The sequence below is a fragment of the Bactrocera dorsalis genome, chromosome 2, assembly GCF_023373825.1.
Source record: "Bactrocera dorsalis isolate Fly_Bdor chromosome 2, ASM2337382v1, whole genome shotgun sequence".
In the NCBI taxonomy this organism is placed as follows: domain Eukaryota; kingdom Metazoa; phylum Arthropoda; class Insecta; order Diptera; family Tephritidae; genus Bactrocera; species Bactrocera dorsalis.
Window position 1 is genome coordinate 84,083,358 of NC_064304.1, and position 23,847 is coordinate 84,107,204.

Consider the following 23,847-nt stretch of genomic DNA (forward strand, 5'->3'; position numbering starts at 1 on the left):
CTGCCAAGCTGCCATTATCCGTTGAGCTATGCCCGAAGGTTCTTTATGTAAATTCTCCCTCCGCCCGTGGTTGTTCCATCGATTTTGCAGCACAGGTTCTAGCGAATAGATTCATAGGTGGCATAGGTTTAGCACTAGCTCAAAACCATTGCACAAATTTTAGTAAGATTGCCAAATACTTTGAGAAATTGTAACATCCGAGCATATTTATGAAGGATTTTCAAAGTGAGACTTAATAAAAATATGATTATTCTCGGGTTATCCAAGCAGCTTATGTATTACATAAAACAATGAAAAATTCTTTATTAATAATATAAGTGGCAACTATGAGACTAAGTATATTCTCCAAAAGCCCTATCTCATGTTTTTCTTCGATTAGTCGGGCACTACGCACTGCATAACGATTTATTTTATTAAAGAAAGTACATATATATGTAAGCACTTGGCTAAGATCCACAAAGTGCTCACTCCAGCTGAGCTTCGATTGTAGTTTTGCTTTCTCTTATTTTCCCTTCGTAACATCTTCATCTTCTTTTTCACCTCTTTCACTGACATTTGCGCAAAAGCTTTAATTAGTTATGCAAAATGAGACTACTAAATGGCATTGCTGGCATATCTTTCAGACACACAAACATAACTTTATATATATAAATATATATGTGTGTGTGTATATGTTTATGTTTAGATCCCTGTGCAGAGCTTGAGTATGCATGTTGCTGATTTCTTTGTTGGTGTTGATATGCAATGGTTCCTTCGTTGAGCATACATATATACATAAGTATAATGACCCATTTACCGTAATATATTGTTGTTGGTAAATTGCTGCTGCTTCTTGCTCGTCTACATTTATTAGCAAAATATCTTTGTTGCCGCCGCAAGCGAAATTCGTTGAGCTGGACAATTTACAAGCACATGATGCCGGCACGTTTTAACGCAATTTTACATAGCTGCTCGCATAAAGACTTTCCTCAACATACATTTACCGTTATAAACGTACTCTCGTCGCTGTTTGCGCTATTTTCGCATTTAAAATTAGCATTTTCGCAGTTGTTGTAAAATTTAAATTTGCTGCGCATTTACTAAGGAGAATTTAACGGCTCTTTGGAGTTAATAGTTTTTTGGTGTTGTTGTCAGATATTACTCTAAGTAAAGAAGAAGACATTTTTGCGGTGTTAATTTTTTAGACGGAAAAAATAATTTTTTTTTTCACCTCAAAATTGTTTGAAATTTAAAAAATATATAAATAATAAGTATTTTGAAAAAAAGTACACATTTTCCGTAGTCTCTTCTCTCCATACTCATTCAAAACCAATATAGTCGATCGTGACATAAATGATCATTATTTGACTCCATTTCTTAGCTCTCTGTTAAAGATAGTAAAGTATTTAATTAAAAATTCGTCTATACTCGTATTGGAATCAAATGGAGTAAGTTGATAAATTTTCATTCGAACTTCTTCAAAGTCGATTCTGTATACTGATCTTACAGTTAAACTAATTACGACTGTTCAGAAGCCGTCCATCCATGGGTTCATTTGGTATTAGATCTCTCAAAACTAAAGGAAGTTCGGTAATTACATTTTTGTAATTTAACTAATATCAGAACATTAAAAATGTTTTCCGAAGATATCATTTTAGTAGTGAGTACAAAGTTTTCTTAGATGCTTAAAAAATCGTAGAACAAATCTATATTTCCCATAGGAGAGTAAATATCATTAGTCATATACACACCCTGACAAGAAATTATAGGAAATTTTTCATTTCTCCTTCTCATCTCCCGCTTATATGAAAGACAGATAATGTTTTGTTTCCTAGGTTGGTACAACTGTCCTTAATTATGATGCCAAAAGTTAGTGCGATTTGTTAACCAGTGTGTTTACAGCAGCTTCAGGTCAGTCGACCTCAGTAGTGTTTGTCAAATTTTACATTGACCGAAAATATTGAGCAACTTATTTGTGTTAAATTTTGTGTTGTGAATGAATTGAGAAAGCCTTCTTTCCTATACTTCACACTGAAATATCCACTTCGGGGAACACACTTCGACTCAATTGAAGACATCAAAACAAATGCGACGCGAAAGCTGTAGGCCATCCCGGATAGTACCTATAAAAAATATTTTGACGATTGAAGAAGCATTGTGCATCGCTTCAAATGGAAGTTACTTTGAAGACGATAAAATAAATTTGGATGATGATTGAAAAACTTTAGTTTTATGTATAAATTCCCGATACTTTCTCGACAGGGGATACACTACGCATATTTAAGCATAATGCACTATGATAAGCTGTCAGGTAATATATTTCAAGCTGAGATTTTTGCTATGGGAAAAGCCACGGAGATAGTCTCTAAGACAGCAGTTACCAGACCACAGTTGACATCTACTTAGACAGAGGAGAATACCGACAGTAATAAGCAGCTTTCCTTATACTGAGTGCCAGGTGACAAATGCATTGATGATGATCAGATAATGGATCATATTGTCAACATCCAATACACATGCTTATTGTACCATATACTACAATCTGGAAAAGAGCACGACAAGGAAGATCAAAACTGGAAAATCATAATTAAAGGTGGTTCAGAAATAGTAAAAGATCTCACTGGCACTCCATAGAAGGGACTGCATGAACATACATAAATGAAATACCTACTGGTCACAGTTTGGTGGTGACACACGTCTGCACCATGGGGATTAAAAGCAAGGTACCAGAGCAACAAAGCAGCATCTTTGCTGCACTTATCCCGAATTGGCAAGGCAACAGTTTAAGCATTTCGTAGCCTCAATATATGAGACAGTGGAAGAAGTAACGTTAGTGAGGACACAAACCCTTTTGAAACTTGGCTCAACGCCACGAATTTCCATCTGCTCTCATTAAAAACGAAAACTGGTCTATACTTAACTCTCTAGCCGACCAGACTAACCTTTACTAACCTAAAACTAAAATTCCATATGAATGACACCAAAGTTTATTACAACATAACTCGAAACAGGTCAAAAAAATATAAATCAGGAGAAACTTAAGTTGAAGACATACATTCAATTTTCAAATTTATTTATCTTCCAAAAGATTCCTTTTTTTTAGATATCATACAACCATAAATAATATGACTAAGGTAAGAAGAGATTTAATTTTGAATCCACAGAAGGATAGTTCTTGAACGGGGTAGTGAGTAGTGTACTTCGAGAAGGTGGACGGTAAAAACAAAGGCAGCTAATCACTATTTAGAGTTTTTATTGCGCAATATATACTCAAGCCCGCACTTGCCTTATATTTCATATTTCTATATATCTTGGGAATAACTTCTAATTAAGTTGCACAGCTTGTGAAATATGACTGTAGATATATTAATATTATATGCAGATACACTTATATGTCTGTGGGTGTGTGAAACAGATTGTACTTGCCGTTTTGCCGGCAGACATTCGTTAAAATGAAAGGAGCAAAACACAAAATTAATTGTAAAATTTAATTAACTGCGCCAATGTGAATGAAACATGTACCGCTATACATGCACAAACATACATGAACAATAAATGAAAATGAAAACCCAAACACAACCAAAGTCGAAGTCGAAGGAAACAAAAATAGTGGCATATGGCAAGTGGCAAGTGGCAAGTAGTTTTGGTGCTGACTTCATATAGAACTAAGAAAAGTAAGGCAGACGAGGAAAAGTGACAGCCAGTAAGTAACTGAAAATAGAGAAGATGTTGTGTGACAACAAGGACAACAACAATGGGCGACATGGATTTTACTTTCAGCAGCGCTCGCAATGGAAGTCACGTAAAAGTCACAAAACAATTGAAAGCAACTGGTACGAGCGTCCAATTTAAACATCCCCACACACGTACGTACACACATACACACATACATGCTTTGGCTGTGTTTATAAAAATGTGAGATAAATGCCACACTTGCCACACATTCGGTGTATGTGTGTGTGTTGGTGTCACAGAAAGAGTTGATTTAGACACACACAAACATACGCAATCGCGCAGCAGCGACACGCACCAATACACACGCCAGCCGGTGTTGCAACGCCATTGTTGCACATTGTGCGCTCAGATGCCACAAAAATGATAACAAAAATTACTGTAATGTTGCAAATGCAATGCAATGGTATGTACCAAAAGCGCAACAACAACAACGGCATGACTTTTACATGCGAAATAATAGTCGAATGTATGTTTAGCGGTGGAGTGGTGGCAGGCAACAGTGGCGGTGGCAAGTAGCATTGTGGCGTTGCCATTGTGAAACAATATGTTTACAATGTGCCGCGCATACCAGTGCTCCCCACTATCTGCCGACTGCTAAACTTGGCTACGTGCGCGCCTTTGTGTGCGTTGTTTGTGTGTGGCTGTGTGGCAGCAAGAAGTTGCACGTGCAACTGCCAAGTGACTTCATTTCATTTGCGCTAAGTTGAAAACATTATTTGTCTATTTATTTGTATAGTGGCTGTACTCCCCCTCATGCCTGACAACAAGTGGCTCTCTTTGGGTCTCACTCACTCAGACACACACATACACATACAGAGACACGTGGAATTGCTTAGTGGCAACGAGGTTAAGCATTCTTGTGGCTGACTTCAGGTGACTTGCGTTGAGTATTCACTTTCCACTTTCGTTTACATTTTCACCCCTTTCTTGGTGGCTGCCAGAGATAGCGCTTGATTTATTTGCGTTTTTTACTCTTCATTAATTTCGCATTTGGGGTTAAAGAGATGATTTCTGCGATTTAAATTTAAAATTGCAAATAAATCTCATTTTACTGGAGAGTTCAGTTGGTGCAAAAAATAGTGATTTGGGATTGTGTCAATGTAGACAAAGCAAAAAGCTCCATTTTAACCATTGCAATGAATATACTCTATGTGAAAATAGCAAAAAATAGTAAGACTTTGTTCATAATTTTAAAATTCTTAATTTACTCTTAAAAGTCTATATCGTCCCCTTAGGCAACAATCCACTTGTACCAATGTTTTTTTCCAATCCTCTAAACAGTTGTTAAATTTAATTTTCGGAAAAGCCTTCAATGCGCGTTCCTGCTTTGACGTGGTTTTTTCAGCTTCGGCTCACCTTTCCCCACGATATTCGGCACATTGATCGTCAGTTTATGCGTCTTTACCAAAGATCTAAGACTCATCATCAGTAATAATACGTTTCATGATATTCTGGTAGTCGGAAAGCATTGGTTCACAGACGTTAACGTGACTTTGTTTTTCGAAATAATTGATTGATTTTGGAACCAACCGTGCTTTCACTTTTCTAAGGCCTAAATGATCTTTCAAAGTGGTGTTCACTGATCCTTCCGATATACCAAAGTTGTCGGTGTGATCTCTGACTCATAATCGTTTATTCTTAAACATCATTTTCTTTATTTTAAAGAACTGTTGATCATCAGCTGATGTTCATAGTCGTCCTGGTCGTGATTCGGCGTCAAAGCTTTCTCGACCCTCTTTGAATCGAAAATACTTGCTTGCGACAAACAATTATCACCGAAGACCTTTTCCAACATTCTGAACGTTCCGGCACCAGAAATTTGATTCCACACACAAAATTTAATGGAACTTCTTTGTTGAATAATTTCACTCATCGTGAAAATCGCCGAATGAACTTTATGTACTTCAGAAAGACAAGTGTGCACTAAACACTAGTGATTATTTTCATGTGACTTTATGCAGAGATATCACCCAGAAATAAAAAAATTTCGCCCATTTTCGAATAAATACATATAAATAAATAAATGTTTTTTTTTTGCCCACAGTATTTACATGTATCAAGTGAAATTTTTAATGCAATAATAAAAAATAAACTTAAAAAGGGTTATCATCTGTTTCCACAATATTCTAGCACACACCTAGATTTTTGTCCGATCAAAGTTGGGAAAGTCTTTGTCGGTGTTGTCACCAATTCTAGTCATGGCTTATCCTCCAAAATTTTATTATTTTGAGCAAAAGTAAAGTTTAGCAGATTGAAACATTTTTTACACAAAAATCTTTGAATCATTGCAAGCGGTTCATACAAAAACACCAAACAATTTGGTTTTTATGGCAACTCTTGATTTTAAAAACGGTCGTTGAAAAGTAAAAATTAAATTCAGTGGCACATAAATAGGTATTTTTCTGACTAAAGCTCGTGTTATTATATTATGTATTTTTGATATACAAATGTGTATATATTAAGAAATCTGATAAACTAAATTAATATATATAATATTGTTATTGTGTAACATTTTTATATTTTAAATACAATCTAGTTAGTCCGGGACAATACTCCAGCGTTTGCCAAATGTTTGTATTTAGAATGCATAATCCATTTTTATGGCTAACTTATAATGATGAATGTAAAACCAAGCTTTTTGAAAATATGCCTAAAAAATATATACATATGTGTTTCTATAATTGTCCCCAACAAAGGGATATAATCATCTGGTGATCCCTTTTTGAGTGGAAATACACACAATAAGTCAACGCCTTCCTTTTCATTACTTTCGCCATACTGGCACGTTGGTTGGGCACTAATTCATTGTGTAATGAAATCTGGATTGCATGTGTTCTAAAATACATCACATTAGTCCCGTCCATCCCTATTTCAATATTCGCAGCTAAGCATATGAAACCCTGCATAGTTGTCATTTTAATTACAACAAGGATACAGGATACATGCTCGGCAGCCTGGCAAGCACAACTACGCTGTCATCATTTGAAACGTCACGTGTGCAAAATACATGGCCATTAGCAGAACTCTGCTCCCTCATCGCTAAATGAGAGCGTATGTCTGCGATACGTGACTGCGGTCGGCACCGGAAACACAGAGCAGCAAAGGAATATAGGGTAACATGCTCCCTTACATATCTACATTTGAAAGTGTTCGTAATGTACACTTGGCAGTAGTAGGTGGTACTTAATTTATTTCGAGTGCAAATTAAATGTGGAGATATTTATTTATGTGCAGAATATGTAGCTGATGAGTTGATTTTTGGTAATTGTATATATATTGCTTAACATCGAACTGATTGTGGACTACTGGATGTTATGATCTCCTCAGGTTCCAGTTCATATCTTTAGCAAATAATCATTTGAACTATTTTTTTTTTTATTTTATAAAAACTGTATGACTTCTTTATCAACAATTTTGGTAGTCTATCATCTCTAATGTCGAAGAAGGATGAAAGGATGTTGATCTTATTATAATGTAAAGGCGTAGAATAGACTATTTTAGTATCTATAGCAGAAAATTTAAGAAGCCCACATGTATAGTATTTGACGTCAATATAGTAATCATATTATTAAAACAAAATCAATCCAACCTCTTAATCACTTTTTTTTAGATTATCTTAATTAAATTGTAACCTAATTTTGTATTGTTTTTTGGTAACTATCGGATGTTGGTAGCCGGTTGCCAAACTTAATGAAAATGTCGTGTACTGGCAATCATAGCGAACAGTCTCCCAGAAGAAGAATAGAGCCAAGAATCCATGAACCAAGGATTTCTCGATCATTATTGTTTGCACTAAAGCTCTCTTGGTGTCGCTATGGATAGATTATTATGTTGTAAATCTACTCAGTGCGTATATGCACTGCGACATGTACAGCTCAAAAACTACACTTTGAAATACAATTACACGAATTACTGCTAAAACGTGAGCAAAATTGAGAATGAAGCCGAAGTATATAAAAAGATCAACACTCTCTAGAAATTTTCGCTAGACCATTTCAGAGCCGAATTATTTTTGGGTCTGCACTTTAGCTAATCCCAAATTTTCAGTGAAATCGTTGTACATAGACCGGAGCTAGGAATAATCTGAAGCGGCAAGATCAGGGCTATAAGACGGGTGAGACACTTCCCAGCCGCTGTTTTCCTAATGTATTTTAACTGGTCTTGGAACAAGAAGCCTAGTATCGTCATGAAGACAAATTATTGCGTCTTCTTGGAATCTCTGTACGTTTTCCGACAGCCCCGATCTCAGTAATTACACAGCCTTACATTGGTGTCATGAGTATTCGGCTTTATCGTTGAATAGGCTGATTGACCAGGGTTACATATGTTTTTTGGGATTTAATGTTAACGTTTCATTTCATCAATATTCAATGTGACGGCTTCCACTTTATTCCTGCTAGAAATGAGCACTTTTTCTGTTTTTGCACTGCCAGTTGAAGCTTCGCTGTTGTCAACCATCTCTTAATTTTTAGAGCAACAGTGCGGCAAAAGTAATCAATTTTGTGCAGTTCTCTTGCCACTATTGTTACCGTAATATTATCAACATGCCCTACCATTTCCACTTCCTTCGATTTTGGAAGGCGCTTCCGTAATAGGTATATGAAATGGAAGTGGATTCAGCACCTATACTTGTGGTACTTCACCAGTAACTTCATACCACCATACCCCTTCATTCGTGTCAAAAAGAAGTATTCTATTCGACAGGTAGCTATTTATGATACGCAGGAGGTACACTGGCGTTTTAAGAGCCCTAAAGCATTACAATAGAGCCCTGTAGCTGTACATCCACCTGGTGCCTCCAATGACTTTGACTGCTTTTTCGGTAACTCTTTTAACTGCGTCAATGCCCGAGCGTCACCTGCCAAAACCGTATTGCTTGGCAGATAAGCCCTCTACTTCTTTAAGATGTTTTTCTAGCCGATCACATATTATCCGAAATTGGGTCTCTTGGCTGCGTGTTTGATTTTGATATCAGAATCAAGCTCTATCTTTTCCATTTATTTGGAAAAATTCCATCCCTCAGGCACTTATTGAATACATCAATGAAATATTTAGGTTTAAATGTGATATCAGTAGGTGCTTTTGCATTACCGAAACTAACTTTGTGTAATATGTATACATGTATGTATATATACACGGTGATGTAAAATATACATATATATGTGTATATTTTTAATAATGATTTTTTACATTAAGTTTTTGGCTAAACGCCGAGTATATATTTCTGCCTTAACTTAAAAAAAAGAATCAAGCTCATGTGGATCCCAGGTCATGTCGATACAACAAGAAATGAGCTAGCAGATAAAGCAGCCAAAGCGGCTTCAACATCTCCCCTTCAGTTATTTATACCATTTCCGAAAAACGAATCAAAAGTGAGATATTACAAGACCTTCACCAAAAATTTCAATACGAATGGAGCATAGAATTTGGTCATTACAAAAGCTTAAATCCAGACAAACACGCAATAAGACTTTCAACCAATACCACAGCTGTAATGAACAAATGTTTTATAAGACTACGCCTTGTGCACACCCGTCTTACACATCTTCACTTAATGAAGAAGGAGCCGCAGACAAGGAATGCCAGTCCTTAAACCTCCACCGATCCACCGCATTTCATCAAGATCTCATATCCATACTAAACACCCCAAACGAAGACAGTGTCAAAAATATTTTAAATTATTTAAAACTTTTAAATATTCATAAATTAATATAAGTTATATATTATTTAACCAAAAGTAACCGATAGCCCTAGTTGCTAGAGTTTTTTTCACATTTATTGTAATTTCAATTATAATAAATAATAATAATTTCTGCCAAATTAACACATTTGTTATCCCTTTCAAAGCAAATACGTAATTTTGAGAGCATTTTACGGGCTAAAAAATATAATCCGACATACTTTACACTTAATACTCAAATATGAGAGGGAATTATTTAAAACTTCTTGACACACAAATACAGATTTGATATTTACAATATTTTTTTTAATTACACCTGCATGCATCATGATTACTTTTTGTATGAGGAATTGCGTGTTCAAGTGGCTGGCGCATTGTGAGTTCACTCTGTGCTTGTATGTGTGTGCGTCAGTGTGTATGCACACATGTTTTCGCTTGTTCGTCACTGTCATTGTCGCCATTTAATGGCCATTAACGGTATGAATAACGGTGAGTGAGACTCTAAACATATATGCGAGTGTGCTTTGGGCCTACAGGGCGTATGAGTAATTTTAAGCATTAAACACCGCTGAAGGTCTAAAACGCAATTATGCTGTTGCACAGGCTTTGTTTACTCAACATTTGTTGTTGTTTTTGTATTCATTAATATTTATTATAAAATAAATGTATTCATATTAAATGAAACAATGCTTGGTTGAATGCTAAAGCAAATTTGCGTGCGCTCGTTGCTATTTTAGTTTCATATTAAACGCGTGTGAGTGTTAAGCCTATCGGTCTATGTCTAAATACGCTATGTGCTAGTATTATATGTACATCGCAAAGTACTTTACTGCTTAATGCTAGGCAAATTGTGTAATATTTTTGTATAGTCTCTAATTTTCGCTAACATAAAGTGCGTGTGAGTGTATTTGTTTGTGTGTGGCGCACTTTAGTCACAAAAGTTAATTTAGACGGTTTTATTGCAGAGCATATTTACATTGCGGCCACCTATTGTTGTCATTAACAATGTTTAAAATTCGTTTTTATATTGCCTTCATTAAGTAAATATAATTCTGGCTATTTAGACTATGATATTATTACAAAATAACTAATTTCCGATATATTTAATTTATAATATTTTTACACGAAATATACCGAATTAATTTTATAATATATTTAAATATTTTTCCAATAATACACTTGTCTTCTTTTAGGAAATATTTGGCAAATTTTGTCTTTGGAGCGCTCGAGCTCCAACTTACTCGTATTTACTAATACTTCAAACTGTGAAACAAAGAGTAATATAATATAGTAGCATTTTCAAAATATAATTATTCGCTGCTTGTAATCATGCGAAAGCTGTGATTCTGCCTTTAAATTCAAATTTCTTTGAGTCATTTTTTGTCTGCTAAGGAAACCTTTAAGACTATTGAATTTTAGTGCCGATTTTTTTGTAGTGAACTTAAGTACAATGTTGTCTAAGGGGTATTAACATTTTTGAATTTAATAAAAATATATTTTTTGACTTATCCATTAAAAAAAATGTATTTGAGTATATTATCTGCAAATTACAAGCTGATCCGACAAATAGTTGCTGATATACTCGTAGGAGTATATTTCTAAGAATTTTTAAAATAATGCAAACGGTTCGGAAACTTTTTCTGGAATCGCTGTTTTCAGCGTCGGTGATAAAACGAATCTCCGAGTGGGCTAGGTAGACTTGGGAAACTTTACACTTTTATAAGGTAAGAAAAAAAGACTAAGATTTTTGATAATAGTTCCGGTATTTGAAGGCACTCCGAAATGTAATTCTTTTCACAAGAAATTACATTTTTTTGGGGAACCCACCATTTTGAGTAGTTATTGGATCATTACCTGTCTCCAACTTTTGCTATATTGTGATTTGTTACTTGTCTCTCTCTAACTTTAGTTATATATAAGATTGTGATTTGTTTATTTTGTTTGAGATTATTTTAAGCCTTATCGCCAAGCTCTTTTTTCGTAGGTCTTCTTGGAAATCGGCGCTATAAGTTCAGGATTTGGAATCCAATTTATAAAAATTAATCGTTGATTATTGAAACACATTACATTTCGTAAATTTGCAAAATATTTTTCACATTCAAACAATAAAGAAAATATTATAAAACTCACCATTTACACAACGTGTTTTGTATCGCTTTCACCCATCGGACAGTATATGAAATATGAAACTCTTTGCATAAAAATTACTTTCACTAAAAAATAAACTCATACTTTTTCTACAGTTGTTCGTTAAGAGATCTAAAAGTCACTCACAAATTTCTAAGATTAATCTATGGAGGTAAAATCTATGCTTCAAAAATTTTGTTGCATTATTGGACCTATTTTTGGTCTAAAAAAAACCCAAACCTTTCATTACTTTAAAACAACTTCTAAATCTGCTGCGGAAGAGAAGAAGAAATCTGGGCGCTTATTCTCGCAATTTTACAATACTTAAATTTGAAATTAAATTGTTCATACCTATGACAATCAATTTACAAGATTTGTTTTGTTTATTATAAATTCCCAAACTTTCTATTTAATATCAACCACCAACAACAGTGAATTCTGAATAATTAATTTCATTTACTGAGTTGAACAAAGAACAACAATATGGAATTCGCAGTAAAAACCAAAGCCAGTTCAAAGTGAACCAACTTTTCTGAGCAATCACAACTGTTAACCGCCAAAATGTGGTTGAGTGCCTGACATTCATTATTCAATATTGTGATAATTTATTTAAAACTAAACCTTCAAAGCTCGACAGTTGGAGATCTTAAAGTTATTTTATGTGGCTCGTAGGAAATTGCAACGTTAATTAAATTGAAGAGGTTTTGTGTTGTACGAGCACTAGAAAGATGTGTATTCCCTGTTGGTCAAAGAAATAAAATAGATTACTTGGAATTCAAATTTACTGTAATTATGAAAGCTGATAAAAAAGCAGTTACAATGAAGGTCAAGTAAAGAATTATTATTAATAAAGTTAACTGTTTGAAGGTCTATTATCTAATATCTTCTACATCATGGACCCGTAAAAGATAAGATATTTAGTATGTGCCACTTTCAGGTCACTAAAATATTCTACCCCGGGGATCCGTAGCTCACGCTGGGAACACCTTCGCATTTATTCAGGATATCATTTCATATTTTTCGTCATAAGACTTACTCTTTTAAATTTTTGATTAGCCTATTTCCTCTATTTGGTAGTAAAATTTATTCTTTGTCAACTTCTTCTTTGCTTCCGCTTATAACCATCAACCGCTTATAACCATAACCGATACTAGCCTCAGTACAATTGTGCGACAGACGTTTTCTAAAGCTCTAGGTCGGTTACACACATATTTCCTCCATAAATCTGCCCATAACTCTCAGCCAGCTAAGTTAGAGAGTGGTCTGAGAATTTTAGATGACTCTTCTGCATCGTGGTGTAGCTCTACCAAGTAAGTAAGTCTGAAATATAATATTTTGGACCCAAGTAATTTCTTGGGTTTTGACGTGATTTTAAAGTGTGGTGGTCTTCATAGGTCTTACAGCAAGTTTCTGACTTTCAAGTAACTTTTCAGCTTCGCCCTGAGATATGTAGGTATTTCACAAGATCTTTATAGTGCATCAATCGTGTTATCTCATTGAACGCAGATATTCTGCATGTCCAGGCTAGTGAGTGAAACAATTTCCCCCAGTGTTGATCTAGCCCGTCTGATACCGTATGACTTGGGTGTTAAGCTCTCTAACTTCTTCTATCGGTGCTTCTTGCCGTCAGTATGCTGATAGACTCTTTGAATTTCCCTTTCCTTTAGACAAGTGCTTAAGCTTTCTATCAACACGTTTAAGATTTTTTTAGCTATTACTTTTAGTATCTCTGCTGACATGCCTTTCAGGTGACTTGTTTGTTTTAAGTTTCCTTGCAGTCAGCTGCAGCTCAACCGACAGCTCTTGTTTCCTCAAATGATTTTTCTTATGTGGGAAATAAGGCATTAACATACTTTATTATTTCATTACGACTTTATACCTTAATTCATGTTTAAATTTAAGTGATCGCACGATCTTCTTAGCTGCATAGTGTCCCCAATGTCCTTTGTCAACTGGCTAAAACTTGTGGCAAAATCATCAGCGCACTTTCTCCTTGAATATCAAACACGCGAAAGGCTATAACTGAAGCGTCTTGACGCACATACCTTCTGTCATTAAAGCCTTCTAAGTATGATAGGGTCAGGCCGTTTAGTCAATATATAAAGGGTGATCGTTAGAAGATTTCGATATCACAAAAGACTTTTTCCCTTTCTAGCCTCAAAACCTTCTCTGGAAAAACATTTTCCATTTTCTTCCAAACAAAGACTCGCATTTATCTTAGAAACTACCATTTGAAGGCTAAAATGATCTACAGAAATATTTCTAGCATAACACAAGGAGAATAATTTTTTAACGTTTCATTTTATAAGAGATCTTTAATATGCCTTTAAATGTGGACTTCCTCTAAAAAGTGAAAAAGCGAATAAAAACGTATTAATGCTCCTATCACTACATTATTACTGATTTTTTATAATTTTATTTGAAATTCGCTCCCTTCTCTTTCAAGGTAATATTAGAGAATGTCTTACATAGTGTACTAAATAAGATGTTCTCATTAATATCATGACACAATATAATATTGAATGTTTTCGTTGCGACATTCCCTTCCATGAGTCGAAGATGTGACGAAGCAGCACTGATTTTACAAGATTACACATCTTCAACTATAATTACATCAATATTTATTATAACATTTACATTTAACCGGAGGCTTGAAATAACACTGTTTATCTGCGTGTGTTTATATGTGGATCTGTCCAACGCTTTGTGGTTTCACAAGCAATTTGCAATGAATATTTGACAGTTGATGCCAGCAAACAGCAGCAAGAGCAGCAAAATCAAACGAACTTGACCGCACGACGGACTTGCAACTGTGCCACAACGCTAGAACACTTACACCAAATTTCACTTAAGAAACAACAGTTAGTCAGCAGAGGAAGCTGTTATCTTAGCAGCAGGCATTATTATTTGTATTTGTATAGCTTGGCATAGAGCCTTTCCCTATCTGTGCAATCGTATCTACCACGTTGGTCACATAAAGCTGGTGCTAACCAACAGGCCACACACTCATTGCCACCACTTTGCGCTGCGAATACGCATCCCCCACGAGATAGCTACCCTTTCGGCCATTTATCTGTCTGGATGTCGGTCATGCTTGTCTGCAGTTGTATTGAATATTTCAGTTGCCAACGTGCGCTTGTCACACCGCAACAACTTTCGCAGCCTCAAACACACACACATATATATAGCGATGTTTGCGTGTGTGCGTTAGTAGTTTCTTTGGCCGCATGGAACATGATAATCTGCTTGTACGCACGCTCAAATATATTCAAATAAGCCCAAAACCGTTACAACTTAAACGCAGCGCCGCAACAACAGTTAGACAGCCAGCCGGCAGTTTGGCTTGTCAGAAGCATTTACGGCCTATCGACTTTGCCGCAGACGCAACTTTCCTTGCAAAAAAAGGCAGATAATAACACAAGCAGACACACACACACGGCAATACGCACACACGCTCAGCAATCGCTCGTTAATATGCGTTGCAGCGAATCGACTCTGTTGTGGCAGTACATTTACGTTAACTACATGCAGCACGCAGTTCGAAAATCGCAACACGTATACGCCATGCAGCACCGTTTATGGGTGGCCACGCTGGCTGTTGTTTGCGTCAAGTCGCTTAAATTATTAATATCTTGATTAAGTTTAATGTGCGATTTGAGGCGTAAAACCTTTAATGGGGCATAATGTTGCGAGACCGAATTGGTTTCGGGTGGCAGAAATAACAAAAACAACAACAAAAAGCACAAAAGACAAAAGCAAATAAAATACAGGCGTTGCTGGAGGGGTGCATGGCGGAGTGCAGTCCTGCTAAATGTGATTATATATAATTTGGTTGTATTAGTGAATTTTGGAAAATTTAATCAAGCTTGGTTGGACTTCAGTGCATATCAATAAGCTGTGCTGTTGTTAAATTGCAGTAGTCCTGACGTCCATTGAAGTATAGACTAAACAATGTAGAGTAATCTAGAGCATGTGCGCCACTATTTTCAGTAAAGTTCTTTCAGTATTACTCTAGAAGGCCAAATACTCTGTTTTATAATAGTATACTCGTACGACGTGTTAGGCATGTTTTTTCTATTCATAATTTTTTTTTTCTTCTGATATAACCATGTATGTAAGTAGAGGTCTGGCTTCATTACCAGAGCCATTGAATACATAAACTGAAAAACCCGAAACCATTTCATTGCATGCCTAGTTTTTTGATGTCTTCTGCCTTACATCTCGCAAGTCTAATTGACTCTGTTGAGAATGCAGATATTTTCTTTTTCCAATATACGCATTTAGCTGTTGAGCATAAATTTGTCTAATATGTATGCTGTAGCCACTCCACAGTACACAAAGAGACTTTTTTGTATTAGAAAAAGCTTCGATAGCTGCCTTTAATTTTCTATTTCTCGTTTTTTTTTAATACTAATTTTGTGTTGTCTGCTTTTATCTGGTATTTAGTAATTATATTAAAGCCATTCATTTCCTTATTTGTTGAATTATTCAAAGCAGTTTGAAAAACTTCAATATCGTTTCGTTTAAATTTCAAACGCTTGAAAGAAAAAGCTTAAATTTCAAACGCCTCAAAGTATTCAGCAAAAAGGTTTAATAAACCGGTTGGACAATTGTCCACGAAATCTTACAAATGACCAAAAATCCTACAATACACGTAGGCAACGCATAAAACACACTCCGCCACCTAAATGTATGCTTCAAAATCTTAAAATGCGCATCGAGTAGCATGAGCCAACTTCAATCGTTACACAGTTCCGAATCTCCATTTAACTTGCTTTGGAGCAATTTTCTTACATTTATTTCTTTAATGCATTAAGTTTTACGCACGATTTGGGAAGTTTGCAGATTTGATTGACCGTTAGCTGCTACTCCACATCTCCAAAATATTTCGTACACTTTTCACGCTTTCAAAATTCATGCCGTTTCCTTTTCGTGCCTTCTCCAAACTGTATCGTTATCCCAATCCCCAACCACCAGCCTAAATTTCAGCTATTATTACTACACGCTGCCTACAAGTATGCAGTGAGCGCTGATTGATCTAAGCAACCTTGCGTTGAGTCACATTTTTTTATTTTCTACCCAAACACACTTCTTTCTGCCTGCTTCTCTTGCACATAGCTCGTACTTACTTATTTTAATAATCCCACCTACATTTTTCTCAGCGGTAATTGTATTTTAAGTCGCTTTGCTGCGTATTTTTCGCTTATCGCTCTTTGTAGCATACTTTTTGGCTTACCTTGGCGCACTGGTTTTCAACCGTCGTTTCTTTGCTGCGTATACGAAGAGTCTTTGAATTGTTATATCATCAATTTCAATTTCGCAATCTCACCCCACACAGCAAGTCTGCTCGGTTCTTCGCACGGCTGTTGGCTCTTTTTTACCGGAGTTCCGAGTAAACTCACTTGAGTTGCTGTACGCTTCGGGTAATGAGATGCCAAATTAAATTAAGTTGTCAATGTAATAATTTTTTTGAGATGTTCTTTTTTTAGCTCTTTAACATTTTTTGCGAACAGTTCTGATTTTATGCATAAAAATTTTCGCTGTCTCTTTTATCCCGCTTACTCTCACAAGCATACAAATTGCAGCCGAATGCTGAATATTTAGGATTGTATTCGCACATAAATTTTGTAATGAAGAACTGGATGACAAAATCGAATTATAATGCAGGAATTTCATTCAAAAGTATGAAAATCATTACATTAATGTTGCGTTTTGTAGTGATCACCTAACATTATAATAATTTTATTTTTATAAAAAAATTTATTTTAATGAATTTTATAAATATTAACGGTGAATTCATCTTACACTTGTGTATTTTGGAAGAAATTTAAGGGGTACTGATATTTAGTAAATAAATATAATCGATACCATTATTAAATGTAATTAAATTATTTGTTCCATTACTTATGCTATATGTTAATGGGAGTGATAACCAATTCCTCGGTTATAATGGAATAGTTTTAAAAAGAAAGATAATGGTTAATAGCTGTTAAAGAGTCCAAAAGAAATTATAATTATATTCAATTAAAATTAAAGTAATTAAATACATTGTTTATCATTGTTTATTCCACAAAAATTTAGTTTAAGTAAGTTATAATGAAAAAGTAATTAATTTGTAATGTAAACAATTAAATTACTTGGAATAATCAACAAGTATTTAATTAAATTGCTAATTCCACACAAAATTCAACTTAAGTAATCCAGAATAATTATAAAATAATGAAAAACATTGCAAATTACCATAAATTCAATTAAATTGTTATTAATTAAATTGTGTTTTCACAAAAATTCAACAAATTTATTGTAAATTACATTAAATTCAATTAAATTATTCGGAATAGTCAACAAGTAAATAATTAATTAATTTTCGAAGTCCAAAAAATTCAACTTAAGTAATTCAGAATAATCAAAAAGATAATCAAAACGTAATTAAATATAACATTGAAAATTCATAATTCCGAATAATCAAAAAGTAATTAATTACTTTGCTAATTCCACTAAACTTAACTTAACTTAAATAACTCAAGATAATTTAATTTAATTTTTTAGTTATCTCATTAAATAATTAATTTGAATTTAATTATCGGGTATTGTGTTGTAATGATGATCATGAACAAAATAGTTCAGTTTAATTATAAGTAATCGAAACTTATTGTTAAAAATCTTCAAATTTATTTCAAATATCTCATTTACTTCAATTAATTAAGACCTAATTAAATAACAATAAAAATTTATTGTTAATTCCTCCGCCTAAATAAACAAAAGTAACAAAAAGAAGGTAATTATATAGCTTATAGATTATTTTAATTTTTTTTTACTAATAACAAATATTCTTTACTATTTTTTCCGTTGTAAATACATTGTAATGTGACTAAGTTTTTATTATAAAAAAAAGTATTCTACCGAATATGTACTTTAAATAACTGAAAAATAATCAAATAAATATTAATATTATTGAATATTAAATAAAGTATTAAAAAGTAATCGTAAAGTTTTTTTGATATTCCTCTGATTATTTCAATGAAGCTACGAAAGTAATGAGATGTAATGTAATGCGTAATTAAAATTAATCGAAAAGCAATTAGATATGGTTTTTAATTATTTTCGATAATACTGCTATTTATTCGATTATTTGAAAAGAATCATGCTATCAATTTCATTATTTCTAATTATAATTAACTACTTTTTGCTCAATTGTAAAAAAAAGTCATTAGTTTAGCATTTTTAAGCATTGAGCATTATAATTACCAATTTCTTCTTATAATAATGATACAAGCATCGGTTAATAAAATAATTTCATTTAATTTTCAGAAATTATTTTGCTTCATTTTAAATAATTTTATAACAGAATTATGAAAACTATAACTAGAAAATATTTAAATTTTTCCACTTCAAAATAATCTGTTTTTTATAAGTTTTAAACAATCCTGAAGATTTAAAAATTCCATCTCTTCTTCATGTTCTTGCAATAATTCACACTTTAGTTACACCGTATGCAACACATACCAACACATACATTCGTAAGAAGAGTAATTTAAATTTTAATAAGCAAACCAAAGCCCAGCTAAAGCGCCACTAAAGCCACTCACATGTTGTGTAAACACACACCGCGGCAAACGCACACCCACACACACACACGCAGTGAGGAAGCGCAAAGAAATGAAAATCCAGCGAAGAAAAAAACACATTAATTTCTCCGTCGCCATTAAAATTCCGCGGAAGCCGTAGAAAGCAGTCGTAGCAGAAGCATTTTGCAATTACATTGCGAATGGCGAATGACAAGCGCACAAACACACGCACACTTTTGCAAGTATATGTGAATGCGGAGATGGAAGATGCAGAAGAGGCATGCCGCGGCGCTCAAATCTGTCAGCGACAATCTAACGAGTGCTTTGGTTTGCTCGTAGATTTTCTTACACTTCCCCTACCACCACTTGCCATGGTTGCATGTGTATGTGAGTATTGTTACGCGTTCTTGCTTCTTTTGCCACTATTTCCTGCTTCCGGACTTCGTGTGAGCCTTTGGCCTGGTTGCTCATTTTTGATTAATCCCCCGACGTACATTTACACTGACACGCACAGTGACATGGAATGGCGCTGTAAACATATTAACAAACATGCACGTACATATACATACTTACATATAAGAGCACATTCATACATTTCAAATAACGTGTAAATGTGAGTATATACTATATGTATATATATGTGTGTGTGTGTGAATATTAATGTTCACAATAGCAGATAATTTTAAGTTACCCACACATACATACATACAGTCGCTCATACATACATATTATATATTATAAATCGTGATTTAGCGCGCCTCTTGCTCAACTCGCTGGCAGCCAAGTATAATTTGCTGTTTAGATTTATGGCAGTTTGCACAAAACGCACACATACACATGTCTAAATAACACACATATACATACGTATGTATACAAGCAGCCATATGCAAGCCTTTTGCAAATACGTTCATAGCTGTCGGGGCAAAGTGAATTAGTTGGCATCATTGTTCTTATCACGTGTCTCAGATTCACACACACATACACATTGTTAGATATGTGTGGTTGTGCTTGTGTGCCACATATCGTATGCTTGTCCTAGTTGAGTTAGATTTAAAATATGAGCTTACACAATTAATGCCATTTTACATACAAACAAGCGTGCAATTATAAAACGACTTTCAAAACCATGCCAAGCGGATTTGACAAAAATCTTCTCTAGGCTCTGGTTTTTTGTTATAAAGGGGCTAAAAATAGTATATATTTATATCTGAGCCATAACCGATTTTTTTTTTTTTGCAAAGACCCTGAGGTTTTTGTTTTTGCACTAAAAAATCTCCTTTAATTGAACTCCTCATTACATTTCATATACTTTTTGTGATCTCTTGAATTACATCTTCTATCTTCACAGAAACAAAACCTATAACTTTGAAAGAAAGAAATTATAATATCAAATTTAACATTTAACGATAAAAATATTGCTTCCATAGTTATATTCAGTTAAAGTTATGCATTTCATTTACTGTATTGGTATAGTATACCATGGCGTATGAGCAACATCACTCGTAGGAATGTTCAGGTCATTTGCTGTATAACTTTAACTACATGTACATAGCTCGCAAAGCAGTAATTCGGAGAAACAAAAAAACCAAACCTTTCGCTAGTGTGAAAAATATTGTATTAGAACGTCACTTTGCCAAAGTAATAGATTACTATGAAATATTAAAATTCCCATGTTATTAACAATACAGGGGTTAAATTCGACATAAAGGTCCTGTTTGGCTTGAATAATGTTCTTAGAACAGGTACTTCATGGAGCGTTTGCAGAGAAACAATATATTTAGCAAATAATGAACACGCCAACGAGGAATATGAAAACTTCTTTAAAAAGTATTTTAAATTAAGTGAATTTAGATCCCTAAAACAGTTATAAACCCTTTTTGATTAGCACGTCCTCAGCATGATACTACCGGATAGTGATAACTGAAATTAAACAACTATTATCGATTTCATACCATAACCATAAAATATTTTTAATAAAATATTTATAACCGTTTATTCTTCTTCTCATATTTCAGGTAAGTCGACTGCTCCTTCAACCTTCGTACACTAAAATGGCAATTTTGGTAAGCTGCAACCTTAAAAATTGAGTATAAATAAAGACTGGCAAAGAAATTCCACCAATCTACCACAAGCGATATTCAAAACATTTGTGCTTTTCCCCCAACAACAACATCAGTTTCTGCTGCATGCGTGTAGATTTCAATTAGAGATATGAAACTGATAAATACAGTGTCATTCAGACAATAGAACTCACAACCAAAATAGAAAATGGCCAACTAAAATGAAGAGCGACAGCCATGAGAAATCTTCGAAAGACAAAATCAAATTTAATTTTTTTATTTAAAACTCAGGAGATGACAACATTAAATCGCTCATTTTACCACAAAAAGCTTGCGCGGGTGCGAGAGTGTATTTATAGCGCGCGTGGAGGCATTATACATTTTAAGCACTTGTTTGTGTGTGAGTGTGTTTGAATGCGCGTCTTCGCTGTGTGACAGCTACACCGCCAGTGTATGTGTGCGCGTGTGTGCGTGGAGGCAGGCATAGCGAATGATTGATGAGCATTTATTATTAAATACTGTGTTAAAAGGAAGTGCCACGAAGCGCCGCAAGAGCCGGGAGCAGCCAAGAGAAGGCGGATCTAAGCCACATTGCGCGCCGGCAAAGTGACGAAAAATGCTTAAACAATTGACTGTTGTTTGCCACAAGAGCACACGAATGCTAAGTAGGGCAACGTCGCAAAACGTTTCGCTGCTTGTGCCTGTATGTGTATGTATGGGGAATTTAATTCAAGTAAATCTACTCAAAATCAGTCGCTGCTTTTCCATTTTACTTTAGGCACAAACACACATTTAAATTCAAATTAGTTTTCAATTTGTTTGAGCGTCTGTTAAAGCAGTTAGAGCTGACAGACGCTGCTTGAATGGCAGATGGAAATCTAAAACAAAATAAACTAAATAAATGACAATGATATGGCGTATGAAATGAATATTAAAGTTTTTTAAAGACAAGGGTTTATGTAATTTTTCGAAGATATGAAAATATAGTGGAATAATTGCAGAGAAAAAGCTCTGTCTAAATCTTCAAAATTGAGTATAAGTTAAGGAAAACTACAAGAAGAGAATATTACATAATTATTTTATTCTTCGATACCCTCAGAGACGCATTAGATCTTGAAAATATATCGTGGAAATAAAATGGAATGGAACTATTTTTGAAAATTTCATATAGATTCTATTAGACTATTGCTCCTACCATCTTCAGAATTCTAGGGATGTGTCTAAGAACTTATTTTTCAGAATGCAAAGTGAAAAAAATAATTTTTTTTTACCCTATCCTGGTATATGTATATGTATGTAGGAAATAAAAGACTTGGTGTTTTATTATATGTACAATAAATAGATGCGTCTTTATTAACGTTCCAAATGCAACTGTCCCGTTTGTCTGTTGTCGGGTACGCGTCTAGTATGTTCGTCAAGTTGGTATTGACTATTGCTACTATAGCATGGTTGCATTCTTTCGTATTATGTAGTTTAAGTTAGAATGTAAGTAATAGTTGTTTGGTTAGAAAAATGTAGGTAAGTAATAATATATATAATGATATATTAATATTAATATGTCTGTTCGCTTCGAGTCGTCCGTCTGTGTACGTCTCCTACATTCGGCCGTCCTGAACTGTCGTTCGACCCGAACGAAGGAGTCCATGATTTCATAAATTCAGCTATCGTTGTGGTTTTATGAGGACCTTCGTGGTCGCCTACTTTTTCAACGTCATATCTTCCGTGCCCTAGTTTTTTCTTAACGGAATATGGACCGAGAAATTTTGCTTTAATCTTTAGACCTGGTCCAAACTGCGTCCGCTTAATTGCTACTAAATCGCCTATTTTGTATTCTGTTTCCTGTTTACGTTTCGAGTTAAAAGTTCGCCTATTTTCTTCCTGAATCTTTGATATATTTTCTTTAGCTTTATTCCTCACACTTTCGCGTTCGGCTTCTAATTCTTTTAACAATTCTTCATCTAATAGTCTTCTAAATCCTATGTCTTCAGGTATGCGCATGTCTAAGCCTGTTATTATTTTGAATGGAGCTACACCTGTACTTCTCGGGGGTGTATTATTTATTAAACGCTGGACTCTATCTACGTGCTTGTACCAATTTTCAGAATTATTGTGACATAATTTAGTCAAAAGTGATATAATGATGCGATTTATTCTTTCTACTTGGCCATTTCCCCATGGAACACCTGTTGCAATTAGAAGATGCTGAATACCTTCCTTGCTACAATATTCTTCAAAACTTTTGGCTGTGAAAGCCGTGCCTCTGTCGGTTATTATTCGTTGGGGATTCCCAAATATCGCTGCTTGTTTTTCTAAACGTTCTATTACGGATGTTGCGTCTGTGCTCTTGGTAGGGTAAAGCCATACAAACTTGCTAAATGCGTCCACTACTACAAACAAATGATTATATTGTTTATGTGTCGTTTCCATTGGGCCTAAGTGGTCCAAATGATATGTCATTAACGGTTTATCATCTTTATCTATGGGAGAAAGTAAACCTTCTCTTTTCCCCGATTTTGCTTCCCCTATAATGCATTCGATACAACTTTTTATAACTTTCGCAACTTTAGGTCCTATTTGTGGGATATAGAATGATTTTTCAACATAATCCTGCGTCTTTCTTGTTGACCAATGCCCTTGACAATGTGCAGTTCGAATAATTTCTTCTTCCATTGCTTGCGGAACTACTACTAACTCTTTA

At 34.5% G+C, this 23,847-nt stretch overlaps 1 protein-coding gene across 2 annotated transcripts in view; it reads left to right on the top strand.

Annotated features, from left to right (window-relative positions):
- Positions 1-23,847, top strand: part of LOC105228551 (dystrophin, isoforms A/C/F/G/H) — a 363,859-nt gene that overhangs the window by 244,851 nt on the left and 95,161 nt on the right. The window contains exon 22 of one of the 2 annotated variants that reach the window (XM_049447467.1): positions 21,105-22,206. The exons of the other annotated variant lie outside the window; for it this stretch is intronic. Coding sequence (XP_049303424.1) covers positions 21,105-21,176 — 72 coding nt within the window. The 3' untranslated portion in view covers positions 21,177-22,206. Of the gene's footprint in view, positions 1-21,104; positions 22,207-23,847 lie in introns of those variants that run through there. 2 annotated transcript variants of the gene reach the window in all.